This window comes from Carex rostrata, chromosome 19 (genome assembly GCF_964058835.1).
Source record: "Carex rostrata chromosome 19, lpCarRost1.2, whole genome shotgun sequence".
NCBI classification, from domain to species: domain Eukaryota; kingdom Viridiplantae; phylum Streptophyta; class Magnoliopsida; order Poales; family Cyperaceae; genus Carex; species Carex rostrata.
The window spans coordinates 9,477,775-9,499,806 of NC_135936.1; the positions used below are offsets into that span (position 1 = coordinate 9,477,775).

Consider the following 22,032-nt stretch of genomic DNA (forward strand, 5'->3'; position numbering starts at 1 on the left):
AACCAATATATATGCACAACCCATCACAAAAAATCTACAAAAAGAGGGTTTTTTTTTTTTAGCTACAAAATACTTTTTTTTTGTGATAAAGGATGACAAAACCCCACACTAGAAGGGCTAGTTCTTCTGGTTTTCTTCCCCGAACCATTGGAAAATTGCGGCTTGACATGTTGCCACCTCTTATTCGGATTGCGCATTGAGTGCTTGAAAAGTGCCTTTCATTTGATTCTATAAAATCAGCACCTAGACCCTACATATATATATATATCACATTAGCAAAGAAGCATAGAATGGATGGTTGATAATACCTAGACCCTCATTTGATTCTATAAAATCAGCATTGATAATACCTTGTACCAAGACTGGAAAAGCATTAAAATGAAGAAGCATAGAATGGATGGTTGATAATCCGGTAAATTACCAGAATAATACTGGAATGGTATGGCACTGAACCATGTTGCCTAGGTTCACATCATAAACCTATTACAAAAAATTAATACAAAGTCACAAAATTATAAAAATAAATACAAGAGTTATTTAATTTTGAGAGAGATAAATGAACATTTTGATTCTCACAGTTTTGAAGTACACATGTATCCATGAAAGAAGCACAAAGTAACCCTGTAAGATCAAACATGGTAACAATTAGTTTTCATATCACAAACAATTTCATGCAATGAGACATAACATGAAAGACCTGTCAGGTTGCACTGCAATTTCAATTGACTGTCATTTTTTATACGTCGAGAAGATAGGTTTGACATGCAACTATCTGATATGAGAATTCATACTACGTACCAGTCAGGTTGCATAAACATTGCAAGAGTGCACCTCTCAATCCCAGAAGCATTTTCCCCACTCAGTGCCTATGAGAACAGAAATTCAATATGAACTAGAGAAGAAGCCATGAACAATTTTTTTATCAATTCTGACCTAAATATAGGTGGCAGTGCCCATAAAATCGAACAAATCTAACGAAACCTAAATATAGGTGGCACCTTCTCTTTTCCCACATCACATCTTTAATAAATTAAGAAAAATGTAGTACAACTAAAATCTAAGAAGATAAATACAGTACCTTGCTTTGATACTCTCTGTTCAGCTACTACTTGATCAATGTTAGGTGGAGAAGAATTTTACATAATTGGAAATCAGACCCCTAAAAAAGTTAACAGATCAGTTACATTCATGTTATATTTTTCATACAAATGCATAAAGATAAATAAGGTAATTTATAACTGAATAGCAAATTCAGCCTTTTTCTGGTAAGGTAATAGATTCTACGTCCTGCCTGAGCCACCGGCTAAGTGATAGATTATTACTTGCCACTAAGTGATTTAAGACTCATGAGTGGCGGCAGCCGTACCACGTCCCGCCTGAGCCACCGACCCGCCCGCCTTCCGTGGTTCCGCCTGAGTGTGCACTGCCTGAGCCGACTTGCCGTCGCTGCTCTTCTCATTTACCTTTCGCACTTAAGATCTAGGGTTTGGAAAACTAGGACTAGAAGGGGGCATGTAGGCTTGGCGAGGGAGGTAGAGAGACAGATAGGGAGGGAGGGAGAAAGGGGATTGGGGTGAAAAAGAAAATTGAAAGAACAAAGCGGCTGGGAGAAAGGGGATAAGGCCTAGGTTTGTTTTGTCTGGGTCCAATTTCTCTATAGTAACTCGAATTGTGAGTATAGATCTGGACTGTCCGATCCGAATCCGATCAGAGGTGAATGCACGGATCTCTTTAATATTCGTGCCAAAAAGATCGAATGGTCCGGATCTAATCTCACAATTTGAGTTACTTTATGGAAATCAAATTGCCAAGGGGTGAAAGTGGGAGGGAGATGAAAAATTTTAAGAGGGAAACCAAATTCTCTGAGTGCACAGTGGGGGAAAACCAGATTAATTGAATAATTATGTTTATTTTGCAAGATGTAAATTTTCATGATGTAAATTTTGCGGAAACCAAATTTTCATGATGTAAATTTTCAGATTACTTTACGGAAACCAAATTTCTCTAAGTGATAAATTTTCATCATGTAAATTTTGCAAGATATTTAATAATTATGTTTATTATTTTAATTCATATTTTTAGATGTAGTTAGTATTTTATTATTGTAATTAATTGAAATTATATATGGTATTTTCTTCGCACAATTAAGCTGTGAGTCAAACATAGAAACTAATTTTCTTGATACATACAAAATTACTTTATTATTGTTTAATTTAGATAAAAAAAAATGAAAGTTCTACTGTATTTACTATTCATAATTAATTAAATTTTCTTTTTATTAATTGTTTAGTTTGAACTTCTAGATGTAATAGGTATTTTATTTTTGCAGTTCATATTTAAATGGGATTGAAACTATATATATATTACTTCATTTAGGAAATTGATTTTAAAAAAAATTGCAAGTGATATTAATGAAATTTATACGATAATTAATGGATAATTAATGGAAGAACACGTTTATGAATTACTAAATGATTTAGACCAAAAAATTATATTGCATAACATTCTTGTTGCATAAATAACTCATATCTATCATTGTTAAACATAGCATGTGAACTCTCGTTGTGTGAGTTAATGAAAACTCACAAGTATGCGTTGTCCGATGGTCGATCGGAACCGTTAAAATTAAAGAGTATCAAATTAAAATCATTACAGTGAAGTTTGATGAAATTTGATATTCATTTACCTATCCATCAAGCTCACGAAATATACAAACATCGTGGGGTCATAAACACTTTGCGCTGGATCGAAGCTTCGAAATAATAAAAGTTCAGTTTTTTGTCGTTGACATAGTTCAATGTTTTCCCTTGATCATTTTAAAACAAATTTGAAATTATTTCATTGCAGATCAACCGTCAATTTCTCATGCGAAAATAAACGGTCCGTAAATATTGGTCTAATTTGAAGGGGTTAAAAATGATGAACTTCCATAAAACTGACAATTATAGTTATGATTTGCCTACAAAAGATGTAAAAAAATTATTATTATTTTTTTTTAAATTTTTTTATACTATTTTCTGTACATGGATTACACCACCTGTAGAGATGTAAATTTCAGTCGTAGGATCAGTGACGAAGCGTCTTGATTATCAATGGATTTCTCTATTTAATAATCTGTGGGCAGGGAGTCTATATTCTCTGCGGTAACATAATATTTATGTTTAGATCCGACGCTAAGTGATACATTTTATTCTTTAATAGTCGTGTGTAATTCTAATCAGACGGTCCAACCTAAAGGGAACGATTATGTTACCTCAGGTGTAGAAACTATACCTAACCGTGTAGAAACTAAGGTTTTTTTTTGCTCTTCTTATCACCCTCCCGCCTTCTCACCTTTCTGGCAGAATTTCACTTTTCCCTCCTCTCAAATTTCACTTTTCCCTCTCTGAATTGTTGTTAAAATTTGATTCCCTCTCAATTTTCACTAGATATTTCCCTCCCTGCCAAGCCATAAATCCCCATGAACCCTTCCCCGCCAATATTTTTCACTTCCTCGTCTGAGGTGTTGGCGCGTCAGAGAGCAGTGATCTCCGATCGGTTTAGAGGGGTGTTGCCAGAGATCGTCGGAGAAGGGTAATCGTAGACTTCCCTGTCCCATGGCTTCGTAAACTTATTTCTTTGAAATTCGTTTGAGACCTCACACCTTCATCTATAATTCATAAAATTAGAAGATTTGAATATGGTAAAGTTTTTTTTGGATGAATAATGTCTTGATCTTAAGTTTTTTTTTTTTTTGGATGTACAAGTTAGTGATCAAAATTTGGCACTTCAAATTTCATCAATCTAGGAACTAATAATGTGTTGCACATAAGGTATTTGTGGAAATGCCTAAATGGGAAGAACAACACGACCAACACTTAACCTGTAATAGGATACTTACCATCTTTCACAAGATGCGGTTACCTTGTAGAGCATGTAACTGTCTGAAAGGAACAAGTTGAAATCGGGGTACAGTGCAGTGTGATTGGATAGGTTAAATTTGTTTGGTACTTAGTCTCTTTTTGGTCATATTGTTAAACCAAGATTTGAACTTTATAATTCTTGATATTGTTGTAGTGCACAGAATTGATCTTTATTACATTGATTTAGCTTTACAGGATTTACACCTTGGGTGAATTTAATTACTAGAAACTTTCTGGTGGTTCTGTTCTCTGAAAGTATGATCTTTATGTAGCAACTGTCATAAATATTTTGTAAGGATTGCAAATTCAATTCGTAGGAACTCTATACTGAATGGTGTCTGGGTATAAAATATGTAACCTTCGGTAATTTTCTCTGCTGGGTTTGTTTATTCTGATACATAGTTTATATCTGTAAGTTTTGGCCCATTTTAAAATTGATGAATTAAAGTGAAATTGGCATTTTAGATTCAATCCATTATTCTCTAACTTTATTTCTATTAAAGTTTCAAAATCCATTTAATTTCAGATCCTGATATTTAGGGCTGAGATGCTTCTTAGGCTGGGTAAAGTTGACCAAGCCAAGGAAACAATCAGGAGAGCTGCCACGCTTGAGTCAAAGCTACCAAGTTCATTCAATTCTTTTGGCATGCTGCCTGAGGCATACTTATGTGATGTTGATGCACCCCAATTGAGAGCTGGAGGCAATGGAGGCATCTCTATCACCCACCAAAAGCTCTGCCACCTCGACTAAAAAAAACCAAAAAATATTCACGGCTGAGGAGGTGGAAGCGTTAATAAAGGATACACTAGCCGAGACACAAAAAGGGTTTGTCGAGAACATAGCTGATCAAGAGAAGCGACACAATGCAGAAATGGAAGTGAATAAAGAAGAAACTAATTACAGGAGGATGTGTATAGATGCGCTCTCTAAACGTACAGGATTTCAACCTCCTAAATTCCCTGTAAGTCAAATCACCCGCTAAATGTAGTGTAGTTTATACTCTGCATATTTATCAATCTTTTGCTGCATTTTGTTAGGAGGGGACATCAAATGTTGAGGCACCTGGTGGTAGTAGGGGCAATCAAGAAGGGGGAGAGGAACCTTGATCCGGGAACTCTGTCATTGCCAAGCCGCTGCCGTGGTTTTAACAATTCTAATGTAGTAGTTGACAAAATGCGTTAACAATATTAAGTAGGATGTGTTAATGTGCTTTAAATTTATCAATATGTGATCAATTAAGTAGGATGTGAAGTTTGTTAAGTATGATGCTTCTAAATTTGAAGGATATTAAGTAGGATGTGAAGAAATTAATATACTGCTGTAATGTATCCCTTGTTGTAATTTATAAGAATATATTCAATTTGAAAGGAGAGATCAAATATATATAGAAAAGTCACTGTCCAGAAATTCAATAATTGTTGCATGGGTAGGCCCATGCAACAAATAGTTCAAAAAAATCGTCAAAACTTCTTGCATGGATAATCCATGCAACAAATAGTTCGCAAATAATCCTCCAGACTTGTTGCATGGGTTACTCATGCAACTGTTTAGTCTAGATTTTAGAGATTTGTTGCATGGACAAGTCCATGCAACAAATAGTTCTCAAATAATTGTTGCATGAGTTACCCATGCAACAGTTTAGTCTAAATTTGAGAGACTTGTTGCATGGATATGAAATGAGTTGTTGCATGAACATTTATTAAAATATACTTTCTATTTCTGCTGATGGGTCATGGGTCATCAAATATTTGTTGCATGGATAAATAAGAGATAGTTGCATGGTTAACTATCACATTTGTTGCATGAGTAACAGTTGCATGGGACTGTCCATGCAACAAATTTAATTGTGTCAGAAATGCCAATACTTGTTGCATGGACACTACTTAACCATGCAACAATTATTTTTATCCATGCAACAAACCCAGATTCTAGTAGTGTGTGTGGGTTCCTGACAAATAAATAAATAAATAATATATTCCACATATATAGGATCAAATTTTAGAATCCTCTGACCAAGTAAGATGGGTTTACTTTCACCCACCTAAATTTCATCACTCCAACAATTTGTTTGTAAAAAAAACTGATTTCTGGATCCTCTGCTTTAATTTGGAGTTCAATTTCAGGTATTACTAAACTAGCCCTAATAATTAAGTACACAAATATAATTGTAATTGAATCAATGAAGAATAACTTAATTTTTTGCTAAAACTTTAACAGAGCTGTACTGTAATTTCCAGAAACAAAGAAGCTGTATTGTCATACATTTCAATTTTACTGCTTAGTCCTAACAATTTTAACTATTGGAAAAAAATATATACTTTTATATTTAATGAAAAAAAAAACTTTTTTCAATGCTTGTATTTATATTTAGATGCATGGATCTTTTTCCAAATAAAACATGGGTACACCTACAAGGAGACCCCAGCTGTCTTAACTCGCACAAATTCCTTACACAAATACATTTCTGCAGTCTAAGAAAGCACGACACTAATTAAAAGGACAATAAAAACGATAAATATAATATGACGAAGTTTTTAAATACATACTTTCAGTTATTGTGCCTCTATCATCTTTCTATTTTTTAAACTACAATAACATAAAATTTAAGGTATCTATCGGATAAAACATTAGGAAAATTGTTTGTTTTATCAAAATTGAATTCAACAACAGTTGTGATATTTGTCGATACACAAAACAAACTAAATCACTATATTCACTCTCAAAATAAAATTAATATTTCTTTTGAACTTGTATTTTCCGATATTTGGTACCAGACTCCAATTGATTCATACAATAGTTTTAAATACATTATTACATTCATTAATGATTTTTCAAGAACCAAAATTATTTATTTATTTTATTTAAAGCAAACTCGGAATTATTTCAAATTTAAAGAATTTATAAATTTAGTACCTAATCAATACAATATATATTAAAATATTGCATACGCGTAATAGACACTACTACAAAAAAACATTTTTCTCATCGCCCATTTATCATCGGATGTGCTTCCACATAGATGGTGTACGTCGCGAGTGGCAGCGCTGTAATTACGTTGAACTTTGTACCATCAGTTCTGGATAACAAACCGATGGCATTGATGGACCCCTCCTGACCCCCTCCTTTGCCATCAGTTAAATTTCACGAACAATTAGTATTGAGCGACTCTTGAACATCGGTTCGGCTAACCGGCCAATGGCACTGAGGGGGTTACTTTTACCATCTGACAGTTTCATGATCCGTTGGTCTAGTACAAAGTAATAACAACTTGTTACCATATTGAACTGATGGTGACGCTGTTATATATTTTATATATTCCAATAAATCCTAGGTCGATCGATTCATCTCTCTCCAGAGCCTTCTAGTATATCCCCAAATTAAGTATTCTGTTATATTGCTCGCTGCGAATTTTAACTTCCCAAATCAATCGACAGACAAAGATCAACATTTCCTCTCCCGAAGTCATTAATTCGTATGCTAGATCACTCTTCCCTCCTTTAATTTCTGTTTATTTTAATCGTTACTTTGAATGGTTTCTTAAATTAGGGAACAACTAATTTAAACTAGGGTTTAGTTAATTAATGTTATTCTTTTGTTTTGTATAGGCGAAATGAGTAGCCAAAGTAGTTGTTACTCATCAGAACCTTATAATTGCAATAGATGTCTTAAGCCGACTGTTGTGAATCTTTCAAAGACCAAACAGAATCCAAGGAGGAAATTTTATATATGTCCAGAATGCAATGAATGGATGGGCTGGTGCGACAACACTGCCAATTTGTGTAAAATAAGTTTAAATCCTCATATGCAGCAACCTTACAGACAAGTTGCGATATACCGAAATGAGGCAGAAGTATCTTTGATTCTCAACAAACAACTAACAATATTAATTGTGATTTGTGTGTTGATCTTGATTGTGATCTGTTTTTTTTTGTTACTTCATGTAAAGTAGTAGATTAAATGAGATGGGTGTCACAAGTTGTTCAAATTTTATGCAAAACATGTTCTTAAAATTAAATCATGTTTTGATCCCAACTCTTCGGCAGTGTAAAAATGGCACATAACAGTGCATTGTTGTTTGATCTCTTATACAAACTCCCTTTGAATTAAGTGGTAGTTTGCAAAAAAAGTTCAAACAACAACGTAATCCCACTGTTGTGTGGCCATTTTTACACTGCCGGAGACTCAGGATTAAAACATGATTTAATGTTTAGAACATGTTTTGCATGGATGTTGGATAGCTTATGACACTCATCTTATTTAATTGTTCTACCATAGTGTTCTCTCTTCTAATGCAAAAAATATATTAATTAAGTTTGGCTTTATATCAAATTCATCCTACCATTAATCAACTACTGTGTGTGATGTGTTGTAATTATATATATTAAATCGATCCTACATATTAAGTTTGCATATGATCTGTTGTAATTAATTATAAATACTATGATGAATTTTATGGATGTTTATTTGAGTGTTTATGTTGCATGCACATGGTAATTTTTACATTGATGTGTTGCATGCATATATATGATGTGTTGTAATTGTAAATAAAGATATGAATTCTATATATGGATATGTTTATTTGAGTATTTATGTTGCATGTATGCACATGGTAACTTTTATGTGGATTAATTGCACAATTAAAAGAAATACAACGAAACATGTTCACATAAGGAGGGATCCACTTAGGATTAACATTTGTTTACAATTGTTTACCTATTGCCTAAGAAATATCAATTTATAAGAAACATGCATCAACAAACATCAACAAATGTTAATTGTAAGTGGATCCCTCATATATTATTTACCTATATTAATTGCATGCACAACTCGTTAACTTTTATGTGGATTAATTGCACAATTACATAAATTAATTAGTAAATATTGCTTGAATTGATGTGGATTAACTCGAATTTACATTCTCTTCAATACTGAACATGGAATCTTTTACAATTAATGGATATAGACCGTTCTTTTTAACTTGGCACGAATTACAAAGCCCAATCATACTGCTAGTTCGAATCCCAAAGCGATGAGATTTAATCTCAAACCATAAATTAGGCCCATCCTCTACGGTATCGGAGAGGAGTTGAATCCGACACTGCTATATTTATAAATACGCGCGTACTGTTTGCATTTATCCACCATATTTATCCAGATACCACCATCGGTGGGACTCTTGACCATCACTACTAACCGATGCCATTACAGTTAAAGCGGGAGCTAGGGTTTCAAAAATATATATATCCAACAACACAAAAGTGTTCTAGCGCACTCTCGAAATTATTATTGGTCGTATCTAGGTAGCTCGCTTTCTCCTCTGCTACTTCGTCTTGACAATAACACTCATCGCCCGCCACCTCAACAACACCGGTTGAGCGCTCTTCATTGTAAGGTTCCTGCAACTGACACTCTGTCTATATCTTATTTTCTAGGGTTGTCTAGTTTTGGGGTTTTTTAGGATAATATGGTTATAGGATTTAGTTTTAGATCTTTAGTTTTTTTTAAACAATAATTTGTAGTTTTGGAGGTTCCTTACTCTTTGATCTGTAATTTAATTTCAGCAATGTCGGTCCAAAATTATTTGCCACTTACGAAAAGACTGAGAAGGCCTATCGCTGATCCGCAACAAATTTATATTACCACTGACGGTGATGCTGGTTTGGATGTGTGGGTAAAATTCCCTAATTTGGCATTTTATTGATTTTTAATTCTTCAATAACATGAAATATGCAAGAACAACCTTGCCTTGACATCCAATCACATAGATTTTATTTTTTTGAAGATTTGCATCCATTCAAGACCTGTTAGGAGGAATGCAAGAAGAACAAGGGATTGGATATTGGCTAGAGCAAAGTCAAATGCCAACCAAGAAGCTGATTCCCTGAACTGTACTAAGGTAAGACACCTGACTGAATAAATTAGTTGTAGAAAATGTTGGAGGCTTCTTGTTATTATCCCAAGACATAATGCTGCCTACTTGCTAGACCCGGTGCCAAATAACAATGACTGGGAGTTTTACATTGTTCCTTTGTTACACCAGTAAGCAAAATACATATAATTTAAAATGCAAAGTACTTCCCATTGCTTACTTCTAGGTCTTGGGGTTTCGGGGTGCTATAACTAAAACCTGTTTAGGCTTAAGCTGCGGAATGACCGTAGAACAAAAATTTTTATAGCCAACTTAAGCTCAGGATTAAACGGGGTATGTCAGGAAACTTTCCAAGGCGGTCCACCTTCAGTATTCCTTTGGCATCAAAACCCAATTTAATCCTTTTAATATAGCATATTTATACCTTGTTTCCAAATCACAGTTGGAATGCAGACCGAGCGAGTAGAGCCTCACCAGGGAAGGAATCCACTCGGAGTATCACACGTGTGATACCTCTATCGGTTATCCACCAGGACTAACCGGAGAGCGGTTTATTTCTTCTGCCAGAAATACAGTAAATCGCGGAATTCTGCAAAAACACTATTCACGGGGAAAAGACGAAAACCCGTAAACACGAATTTTTGGTTTCTCAGTTTCATCAATATGCAAAACTGACATACCGCGAAATTCGGTAAAACACTATTCATCGATCCCGTAAATATACTTCACAACAACCCGCAATATTATACGTCAACTACGTATAACTTTCTTTTCTCAACCGAAACACTATTTGGGAGAGAAATCGAGAAAGAGAGAAAATACCGATCTGTTTCGACACGAAACGGTATGAGTGAATTAGCAATTTTTCTCTCTACCCCTCCACCCCTATTTATAGGGTTTAGGGTCGGTTGCCAAAAGACCAAAATGTCCTCCAAGTTCGGCCTATTTACAAGATATGCCATTGAATGGATAAGGATGACATGTCATGTGGATAAGATCGATGACGTGTCATCTGGATAGGATCGATGACATGTCATGCGGATAAGGACGAATCTGAAAAGACCCGAATGCCCTCGGCCCGAATACAAATAATATTCGTATAATTATTCTGAACAATTATATATATTTTTCTTACCGTTGTTGTTTCGGTAATTTATACAACGTGTCCTGCACATTTATAAATTAATCGGTTAACTTTTATACAACGTGTCACACACGTTTATAAATTAACCAATGTTTTTGCTTGTTATTTTTACATAACATTTATAATTTAATTATAACACGTATAATTAATTATAACCATCTTACTATTGATCATAACCAATTTATAATCAATCACAATAAGATTCTCCGATTAACTCCTATATGGTGTGACCCAATAGGATCTGTGTTATGTTGGTAAATAGAGTTAAAACTGTTTTAACTTCTATAATCATGAGCGGCATCTGGCAACACATCATGACCATCCAATTACACAGATGATGCTGTACTGTACAATATCACGATCCAGTAAACAATTTACTTGTGTCTGTTCTTCTGTCTCATAGCTATCAGATTAGTTTCAAGGTAGATGTGTGTCATCCTTGCTAACTGAATCTTTTCTTGATCTTGAGCAGATTATCAAATATAATTACTCTTGTAATTATAGCGCTAGCAGATAATCTTACTCTATCAAGGGGCCCAGTGATGCTATAGCTCGTATAGAGATACGAGGGACAAATAGTAATCTTGGTAAACCATCACTACCTCAGCTAAGCCATGTATACCGAAGAGCTACCGTTATAACTGCATTTTACCGACAGCGTTTGATAACAATCACACATATACATTTCTTAGTAGGAAAGATGAATACCTCATACTTTAGAACTTAACACTGAATGAAAACATTAATGACACGAACACAATTCTATTTAATGTTTCATTCGGGGTCTGTCAAATACCATGTTCCTTGAACATGTATCTATGTGATTAAAATGACATCTCGTGTCAGGTGGTTTGTAAAACTTAACCATCTTTTAATCCACATACTAACCTTATCGCGGTAATTAGTGTTCCTGCTAATTACCTTGGTCAGTGACTATTTAAGAGTATATATCATCTATATTATGGAGTTTCACAATTTCAGTCATGAACTCGAAATGATCCATAAATGCAATAATACTCAAGGCAACAAAATGATAAACATTCAATTCATGAACAAAGCTTTATGATAATTTATCGTATTATTGACTTCTAGATTATTACAAACTAACACTAGGTACATACCGTATACTGACATTTAATAATTCTAGGGCTTTTAAGTCATACATCTCTCGGGGAGGTCGGCACACGCCGGGGAGAAGAGCACTGGAGGTCAGAATGTTTCAGGTAAGAAATATTTTAATCGAGTATTTCCTTGCAACTTATTTGAAGTTGCAATTGCACTACTAATTAGATCTTGTTTTAAACAATACACATTTGATCAGAGCCCACACAAAGTAATTTACGAGAGTCCGGGTATTATGTAATGAAGAACATGGAGACGCTCATTAGAAATTATGCACGTTCTTTTCCAAAGGTTTGTTAATCACCTGTTTCTATCATCCTTTCAGATTTAAGTTCTTAATTATACATGTTATTTATATGTTTTCATTTATTCATGCAGTGTCGTCTGTCCGAAAAGCCGTACAAAAAACAGAATTACATGACATCTGTATCCAATGGTGTAAGTTATTCTTAGAATTATCATCAGTTTAATTGTCGTGCAAGTACTTGGTGGTGGGAGGATTTGACAAGTTGTTGTCTGTGGTTTGAAACAATTATTGTTGTCAAGTTCTTATGTTCAAACACTTAATTAATTTGTTGATGATTTTAATAATTGTGGTAAGAATATTTAGTTTTCTGGTACAATGAACTATTGCTGTGTTTATTGGCTGTATGTTTAATAATTGTTGGAAACTCTTTTTAGTTTTCTGGTACAATGAACATTTAGTTTTCTATATATTTAATAGTTGTTGTAAACTCTTTTTAGATATTGCTTGTGACATGGATTGATATATATTATATGTTGGAGTACTTGTGTATGTATATTTTAATTGTTGGTTCAGAGATGGGTATGATGGAATGAGCACATGCATGTTTATCTTTGCTTTGCTAGTTGTGTTTTATAAATGGCTAGGCTAGCCTGTAATACTAGAATTAATAGTAAAAAATAATAATAATTATATATACATGACCATCGGCCCAGAAATTAATGACCCGCTAGAATTATAGGATTTGCCAACGCCAACACAGACAAAATAGATGGTGCAAGATGTTATTGCAATTGGCTATTGAAATTCAGTGGACAACGTTAATCACATTTGCCATCGGTTGGAGAAACAAAAGTGATGGCGTTGGGTTCGTCAAACCCGATGGCCAAAGGTGCGCTGCCGATGGTATATTGATAAACGCCATCTGTTTTGATCCGATAGCACATAGACGTCTACATTTCCTATCGGGGCGATATGCATCGGATCGGACCCCGATGGCGCAATGCGATTCTCAGGGCCGGTCCTGAAGATTTTGGGGCCCGGGGCGGAAGAAAATTTTGGGCCCTTTATATATTCTAGTGTTGTAAAAATGGTCTTAACGGCCGATTATATGCCTGTTTAATTGTTAATGACGGTCAAACTGTTATGAATACACTTATCGGAGGTCCATTAGTGATTTTTTCTAATTAATCGGCCGATTATTCTCGATTATTCTCAATTATTATGTTTATTCTCGTTTGATCGTCCGTTTATTTCCGTTTATTCCCATTTATTTTTGTTTATTCCATTGATTAATTATTTTTACATTTTTTTTTCTGTGACTGTGTGATAATAAGTTTCATAAATCATGTATTGTAGTTTTATTTGTGCTTGGCTATACATCCAATTTTTTATATATGTTTCTTCTTCTTACTTATTTTGAATTAATTGATTAATTCCTCTATTATTTATATATCATATATTTTTCTTACTTACTGATGTATTTTTCAATTTGTACAGCATGTTCATATATTAAGTTAAGTTGTTATTACAAACTAAATTTAGTGATTTTATGTTGGAATGTTTCATGTCTTTCAAATAACATACTATTGGTATTTGAAAACACTTAATTCTCGAATTTATTTTTTCATTAAATAAATGTGTTACTTACACATGTAAAGTGCATGTGTATTGGTAAGCGTAGTGTCATATTATAATAATAGAACTAAATTAAATTAAGTTTATTTGAGTTTGATGAGTTAAATAAATTATTTTAATAAATTATGATATATACACATAATTTTAATAAAAATACAAAATTGTCGGCATAATTTTGATTAATCGGCCGCATACCAATTAATTGTTGACGATATCCCGTCCGTTCAACAAGCGCATACCGTTATTTACAATACTGATATATACAAATTTTTTTTATTGATATGCCAATAAATCATATTTATTTATAGAAAAGTTTGGACTATTTATATATTCAAAGTTTGAGTTCTAATATTTTATTTATTTTTAATATATACAGATTTTTTTAATATATGCAAAAAAAAAAAAAATCTTTTGGGGCCCCTTAAATCTTGGGGCCCGAGGCGATCGCCCTGGCTGCCCAGCACCAGGGCCGGCCCTGGCAATTCTAACCGATATAAAAGGGTTTTTTTGTAGTAGTGAGAACCGAATATGTTAACAAAGATTTTTCAGAATTTTGAAAAAAAAAAAAAAAACTTGACATTAGGGACTTTCCAATAAGAATTGTTGTAAAGAAAAACAAATTAAACATTTATTAGGGGAAAAGTGTTGAAGATTCTTTAACTACATAACACGCACTTGGAGATGCATTTTACGGGTATCATAACATAATATTAACCATAATGCATGAGACTTTTATATAAATTATATCCGGTACTTGCTTTCGTATTATTTCTGCAGCACAGATTTACTACAAAAGAATTGATATACTATAAAACTGCAGATTTCTAACGCTAAAAAGGGATTTCTAATAACAGTTTTCTCACCGTTAGCGGTCAACACAAAGCAAGGGGACACAATTTCTAGTGTATTTTAAACGCTACCAGAGGAGACATTTTTTTAATGGTTCTGTACTTGAAACTGCTAGCAGAGAGGGTACCTTTTTCTAGCAGTTTTGTATTTGGAACCGCTAGAAAAAGGGTTGCTTTGTGCATAAAAAAAAACCCTCTCACAAAGAGGGTAATTAATAACTTACTTTGGAGTGAGTCTATGGTACTATGCATATCACAGGTTGTTACTGTGTTACGGTTCTATATTTGAGTTTTCAAATTCTAACGGTCGATCCGAACCGTTCATCTTGTTCTCCATATTAATATGTGTTTGGAGACCAAATTTTACATTTTTTGAAAAAATTTTACTATTTTTTTAGATATTTAGAAAATCACTTGATCTGAAAATTCCAGACCATCCAAAAACAGTGATTTTCAATAAATCTAAAAAAATAGTAAAAAAATTTCAAAAAATGTAAAATTTGGTCTCCAAACACATATTAATATGGAGAACAAGATGAACGGTTCGGATCGACTGTTAGGATTTGAAAACTCGAATATAAAGCCGTAGCACGGTAACAAATCGTAATATGCATAGTACCATAGACTCACTCATAACTTTGATCAAACTTTGATCGGCCCCAAATTTCTATAGGAAACTTTGTTTTCAGTGTTCTTTAACTTTTTGAAAACTTGTGAGGATGAGATACAACTTGATGCCGATGCAGTCAGAATTGCAACAAAAACATTATTTAGGGTCTCAAAACTACAGTTGAAGTTTCTGACTAATAACGATAAGTTATAAATCTGATTTCAACATAAAAAGATACCTTCGTTATCTATAACGAGTAGCAATTTCAAACTATTTTAGAAGACAAAAGTAATTAGACAAATAATCCTTGTAATTTATAAAACTAGTACTCAAATTGACTAACAAATTATAAACAATATATATACTTATCTTCATTATGTCAATGCAGCAATGCCACACTATTTAAAAAAAAAACTGATTAGACAAATAATCCTTGTAAATTATAAAATTAACTAGCACTCAAATGAACCTACCTTTACCGAGCGGGTAGGGTTTGAGAGAATCAGATATGAGAGAAGCGTTTAGGGTTGAAGAGAATCAGATCTGGGATAAGAGAACACGCAAAATCCGAGAGAAGAAACGATCTAGACGATGAAGAGGGAGAGTGTTTGTGAGGAGCGGCAACTTAGTGAAAATTGCAGAAATTTCATTTTAAGTTTGAATTCAAAATGGTCTTTTTCTATTGGTTTCAAGTGTATAACCAATATTAGAAGTTGACTGATTTATTATCTTGGTTTTACTGTAAAAACCCGATAGAATGTCATTTTATTCTATCGGTTCTACACAAAAATGTGACACTTATTACACCGGTTATACAGTAAAAAATCGATAGAATAAGGTCATCTTCATCTATCGGTTTTAAGTGTAGAACTGACAGAATAAATCAGTGTTGTAAAAAACAGTCTTAACAGCCGATTAAACACCTGTTTAGTCATTAACGGTGGACCAAACCGTTACGAATACACTAATCAAAGGTCTGTTTGTGGAATTTTCCTATTAATCGGCCGATTATTCCTGATTATTCTGTTTAATTGTCTATTTATTTCTGTTTATTTCCATTTATTTCCCTTTTTCCAGTGAATATTTATTTTCACATTGCTTTTTTTTTTCTGTGACTGTGTGTGATAATAAGTTTCATAGATCATGTATTGTAGTTTTATTTGTGCTTGGATATACATCCAATATTTTTTATATATATTTTTCCTTCTTACTTTGAAATTGATTAATTCTTCTATTATTTATATAACATATATTTTCCTACTTACTGATGTAATTTTTTCAATTAGTACAATATGTCTATGTGTGAAATTAAGTTTGTATCATAAACTAAATTTAGTGATTTTTTTAATAATACGTCATTAGTATTTGAAAAACTAAATTCTCAAATTTATTTTTATATTAAATAAATGTGTTACTTACACATGTAAAGTGCATATGTGTTGTTAAGAAAAAATAAGCGTTTTGTTATGTTATAATAATAGAACTTATTTAAATTAAGTTTATTTGATAAGTTTGATGAATTAAATAAATCATTGTTGATAAATTACTAATATATACACATAATTTTAATAAAAACGATTAATCGTTCGTATAATTCTGATTAATCGGTCGCGTACCGATTAATCGTTTGAAGATACTCTATATATCCAACTAGCGCATACCATTATTTACAACACTTAAATAAATATGGCACTTCTTCTATCGGTTCTAAAGAACAAACCGATATATAGAAAAAGTTGATCTTCTTCTAATGGTTCATAGTTTTGAACTAATAGAAAAAAAAAATGGACAATCTTTTTTATTGGTTTTTTACCATAGAATAGAAAGAATAAAGATTGAATTAATTATCAAACTTACCACAACACTTTTGTACTTTCGATTTTGATCAAAAAAAAAATTCTTCAAACCGTTAGAAATCACGCATTACAAGATTCCATTATTGTAGTGATGGGGCGCGAGCACTTACATTGGAGGCCTTGATGTTTAACAAATTGGAGCATGTACATCTCTAATTTTTATTTTATTTTTTTTGACAAAGTACCGTACGTAGGTTTAACACACAAAATATAAATAATTGAATATTCAGATGGAAACTACGGTACGTACTTTGTCAACGGAAACTCCAATATTCAGATGTGCAATTAGCAGTTTATAATTAATTAATTGTTTTAGATCTTCACAGGCCGGGACTGTCAAGGAATGGAGTTTATAAAAGAATTAAAAGCATCAAGTCGATCTACATATATATATATATATATACGGTGGAAAATTAATTACAATAAGGATCAGAAGAGAAGAGAAAAGATGATGAAGCGGGGAGGAGGCTTAAGCTTACTAGGAAGATATGAGAGCCAACAATTTGTTTGTGGTGCTATGGTTAAATCCTTGTTTTTCGCTATTGTCGTCTTCTCGCTTCTCAACTCTGCAGTGTTACGAGACTCCATTTTTCATAGTGAGTATTAATTTGGTTTCTTTCAATCTCTGACCTCTGTATATATATATTAAGCCATGCATGCATGGTCAGCAAGTTCAATAGTTCATCTACGTGCACTCTTTCCTTAATTATAAATTATGTGGAAATGTTACCTCCTAGCTAGCTAGTTTCATAAGTTGAGACAGTACGTACTAGCTATTTGTTGAGAATTGAGAAGAAATTAATTAATTAAACTTGATTCATCAAATTCTAATTAAAGTGAGATGAGCTGATTGATGGCACGATTTGGAAGATTAGATTTACATTGTTTTGGGAGAACAAAATTTAAATGTAAATATTTTTCAGTGAAGTTTAATTCAAATGGTGAAAATTAATTTCAGTTTTTATATGTATTTATATGTATTTTTCGACCTACATAATACAATTGATATTGTTTTTTTTATGCATGACTAAATGATGTGAGTAAGATTTTGCAGGAAAAAGATACGCTGAATGGATGACACCAAATGATACAGAAGAGACGATCGACAAAAATATATTACAACCACTTACAAGTAAGCTAGCTATATATATATATATATATATATATATATATATATATATATATATATATATATATATATATATATTATATATATATATATATATATTATATATATATATATTACGGACAAGTGAAAACTAACTTGTGAAATAATTAAATGGAGGTTGAATTGAATAAGGAAAATTAATTAGTATTTGCAATATAATTAAAACTTGCAGGATTTAATATGTTGATGTCATCATTTGATTCGAAAGAGAAGCAAGAATCAGATGGCCCAGATGGCCCAGATGATGGCCCATATGGCCCAGCCCAATCACCCCAGATAATAAAACAGAGTCAGGAAATGAACACATCTGTGTCACTCAACTTGCTTCAAAAACCAGGACCCAATAATTCAACGATAGGTGTGAATTGCAACTTATTTCATATTTTGCACAGAAGAGAAGAAAAGAAAAGAAAAATTTTGGTACTAAGCTAACAAGTTAACAAATTAACTATGCAGAATATGATGAAAAACAGAGCTCGCCTTCAAATGAGAAAACGCAAGAATCTAGTCCCACAGCCGCAGGTTCATGATCATGCTCGTGGATATATATATTGCTTTATATTTTGTTTTTCATAGATAGCTAGCTAGGTTGAATCGGTTAGGATTCAATGGGTCAATACTTTTGGGTCCAAGTTTTTATATGCGATATAATTTAGTTGTGATAATTTGTTAAACCAGCTCAAATGCCTTTGTCGATCGTGATTCACTGAGCCCGAGCCCGAGCCCGAGCCTGAGCCTGAGCCTGAGCCCTGAGTACCAATCCAACCCAAAATTAAAAACTAACACAAGTCATATATAGTGAACAACAGCAACTCCAAGATACAATATCGATCTGCTCCATAGAATGCCTCCACAATTTTTATCGTCTCTCCTACACCAATCCAGACGTACACCATGGCATGGATGATCAAGCCATATACCTGTAAAAATGGGAGTCTGGCACAACGGAGGTGATAAATTAACCGAGATGGGCCTCAGACCCCAAATCAGTACGGTTCCTGTTTGGAACCATTCAATCGGTTCACAATCCGTGGATGCTGCTGAAATATTCGTGTGTATCGTTCATGCGGATCAAGCGTACACAACATGAAGTGAATCGGATGGTTCCAAGTGGGCATCAAATCGATTTGGGTCCGATGCTCATCGGACACACCCCGCTTCCATTTCAAATATGCACGACTATGTGAATGAAATTTATAATCAAACCCCCCCTCCAAAAAAAAAAAAAGAACTGACATTGCTACTGACATTTTGTGCAGAATCAAGCACAACTCAGCCCTCAGTTCCTTCATATCAGGGACAAGAGGAAGCTTCCTCCAAGACAGGTATACAATATTAATGAAAACTGTAATACAATTAACTTGTTATTACGTCAGTGTTACATATCAAAACCTTACAAACCATGTATACCAATGGCAGTTAATACAAATAGGGGCGTGAGCCCTGTTTTTTGTCAAACAAATAAATAATACCATATTATTATGATAGTGCGGTAATTTGATAATTTTTTTTCAAAATAACAACAATTGACATTTTTTTAAGTGCCAAATTGTTGGGCACAATCCAGCACAACAACTCTCTATTTCTTCAAATCAGGAACAAGACCAAACAATCTCCAATTCAAGTATATATTAGTACGAAGTAAAACATACTAGTTCTAGTACTGGATATTATTACAGAAACTAGTATATATATATTAATTTGATTAAGTGGCGATTAAATGATGGTTGCTGTAATAAAACTATGTAACTAGTAGCATGCAGTATCATATTTAGTTTTATTAACAGTGAAAATTGTTTTGTTTATAATTCACAGACTCTCCGGCTCAAAACACAGGCATAATTTGTGAATTCTCTGACTACCGATACAACATGTGCTCCATAGAAGTGAACCTGAAGGTTATGGGGAGCTCGGCAACTGTGCTTCTTATCCCTCCATCTTTGAGTACCACTTCTGCCAACACCACTGTCTGGAAAATCCGGCCATTTACCCGAAAATGGGAGGAATCTACCATGGCAATTGTTAAAGAATTAACAATCCAATGGGCCTCCGATCAAAACCAAGGACCTGCTTGTGATGTAACACATGATGTGCCAGTTTTGATATTTCCAACAGCACTATTTTCATTCAACCTGTTCCATGACTATACAGATCTGCTGTTACCACTTTTCGTTGCTGCAAACCAATACAACGGAAAAATTCAGTTTGCGGTGACAAACTTTCATTGGCCTTGGATAAAAAAGTTCATGCCACACCTACAAGCACTCTCACACTACCCCATTATTAACCTCGATTCAGAAACCCTAGTTCATTGTTTCCCATCAGGACAAATAGGCCTTAGAGCAACTTTCCCTATGACAGTGGATAATTATTCAGCTCAAAATGTTTCCACCATGGTAGCCTTTAGACACTTTGTGAGAACAAGCCTATCGTTAGAGAGAACTGAAATTGATATTACTGATCAGAAGAACTCAAACAAGAAACCAAGGATAGCTATTTTGCTAAGGAAAGTCACCCGTACATTTACAAATGAAAATGAGATTGTAGAAATGGCCAAAGAAGTCGGCTTTGAAGTTGTACGAACTGATGCTGAAACCACAAAAGATTTCCCAAGAATAGCACATCTAATAAACTCTTGTGATGTGTTGATGGGATTGCATGGAGCTGGTTTAACAAACATGATGTATCTACCAAACAATGCTACACTCATACAAGTTATCCCTTGGGGGGACTTGAGATTGGTGAGCTGGAAAGATTTTGGGGAACCAACAAAATATATGGGACTAAACTATATAGAGTACGAGATAAAAGAAGAAGAAAGTACTCTTATAGAGAAGTACCCAAGAAATCATACTGTTTTTACAAACCCGCAAGAGTTGCACAAGCAAGGTTGGACGGCAATGTATTCTGTTTATCTGGTACAACAAAGTGTGAAGCTTAATGTGAATAGATTTAGAGCAGTTTTGGTGGATCTTTTTAATTCCCTTACTCAACAAACGAGAAAAAAGTAGAGGAGCTTAGAACAAAGTAGTGTATCTTTCTATTTTATTTCCCTAGCCTTTTTTGTTTCTTAAACTTAATTTAGTGATATGACTGTTAATTTTTTTTTATTCTGAAGAGATTATTGTTATTAAATCAAACTATATTTTTACACTGTTCCTATGCTCTATTTATATAAAGAATTCTAACGGCTCTTTTATTGTACCGTTAGTACTGTACAGTGTACAATTGCTACTATTCCTAGTCTACTTTATTCAATCTAATTAATCAATGATAGATAGCTGAAATAAATCCATATTTTTAACACTCCCTCTCAAGTTAAGAATATAAATATCATACAATCCTAACTTGAAATATCTTCAAATTGTTTCGGATCCAATCATTTGGTAAAGACATCTGTTAATTGATCTTCGCTCCGTACAAGCGGTGTCTCTATTTCCTTATCTTGTACTTTCTCCCTAATATAGTGGCAATCCACTTCTATGTGTTTCGTTCTTTCATGAAACACCAGATTTGTTGCAATATGTTGAGCGGAGTTATTATCGCAATACATCTTCATAGGTTGATCGAGTTCGATGCTCTTGTCTCTAAGTAGTTGTTTGATCCATATTAATTCGTTTGTGGTGGATG

At 33.5% G+C, this 22,032-nt stretch overlaps 1 protein-coding gene and 1 long non-coding RNA gene across 2 annotated transcripts; one reads left to right on the forward strand and one right to left on the reverse strand.

Annotated features, from left to right (window-relative positions):
- Positions 1 to 870, reverse strand: LOC144572048 (uncharacterized). The gene is made up of 4 exons (XR_013517662.1): positions 799 to 870; positions 577 to 621; positions 422 to 480; positions 1 to 250 (listed from the first exon to the last, which is right to left on the reverse strand). It is a non-coding gene; the product is annotated as an uncharacterized LOC144572048 (long non-coding RNA).
- Positions 871 to 18,687: 17,817 nt separating this feature from the next.
- Positions 18,688 to 21,469, forward strand: LOC144571330 (alpha-1,3-arabinosyltransferase XAT2-like). Its single transcript, XM_078320588.1, has 4 exons — positions 18,688 to 18,760; positions 18,859 to 18,924; positions 19,662 to 19,727; positions 20,218 to 21,469. Exons 1-4 carry the CDS (start codon positions 18,700 to 18,702, stop codon positions 21,411 to 21,413), a joined length of 1,389 nt encoding a protein of 462 aa, XP_078176714.1. The 5' UTR covers positions 18,688 to 18,699; the 3' UTR covers positions 21,414 to 21,469.
- The last annotated feature ends 563 nt before the right edge of the window (positions 21,470 to 22,032 follow it).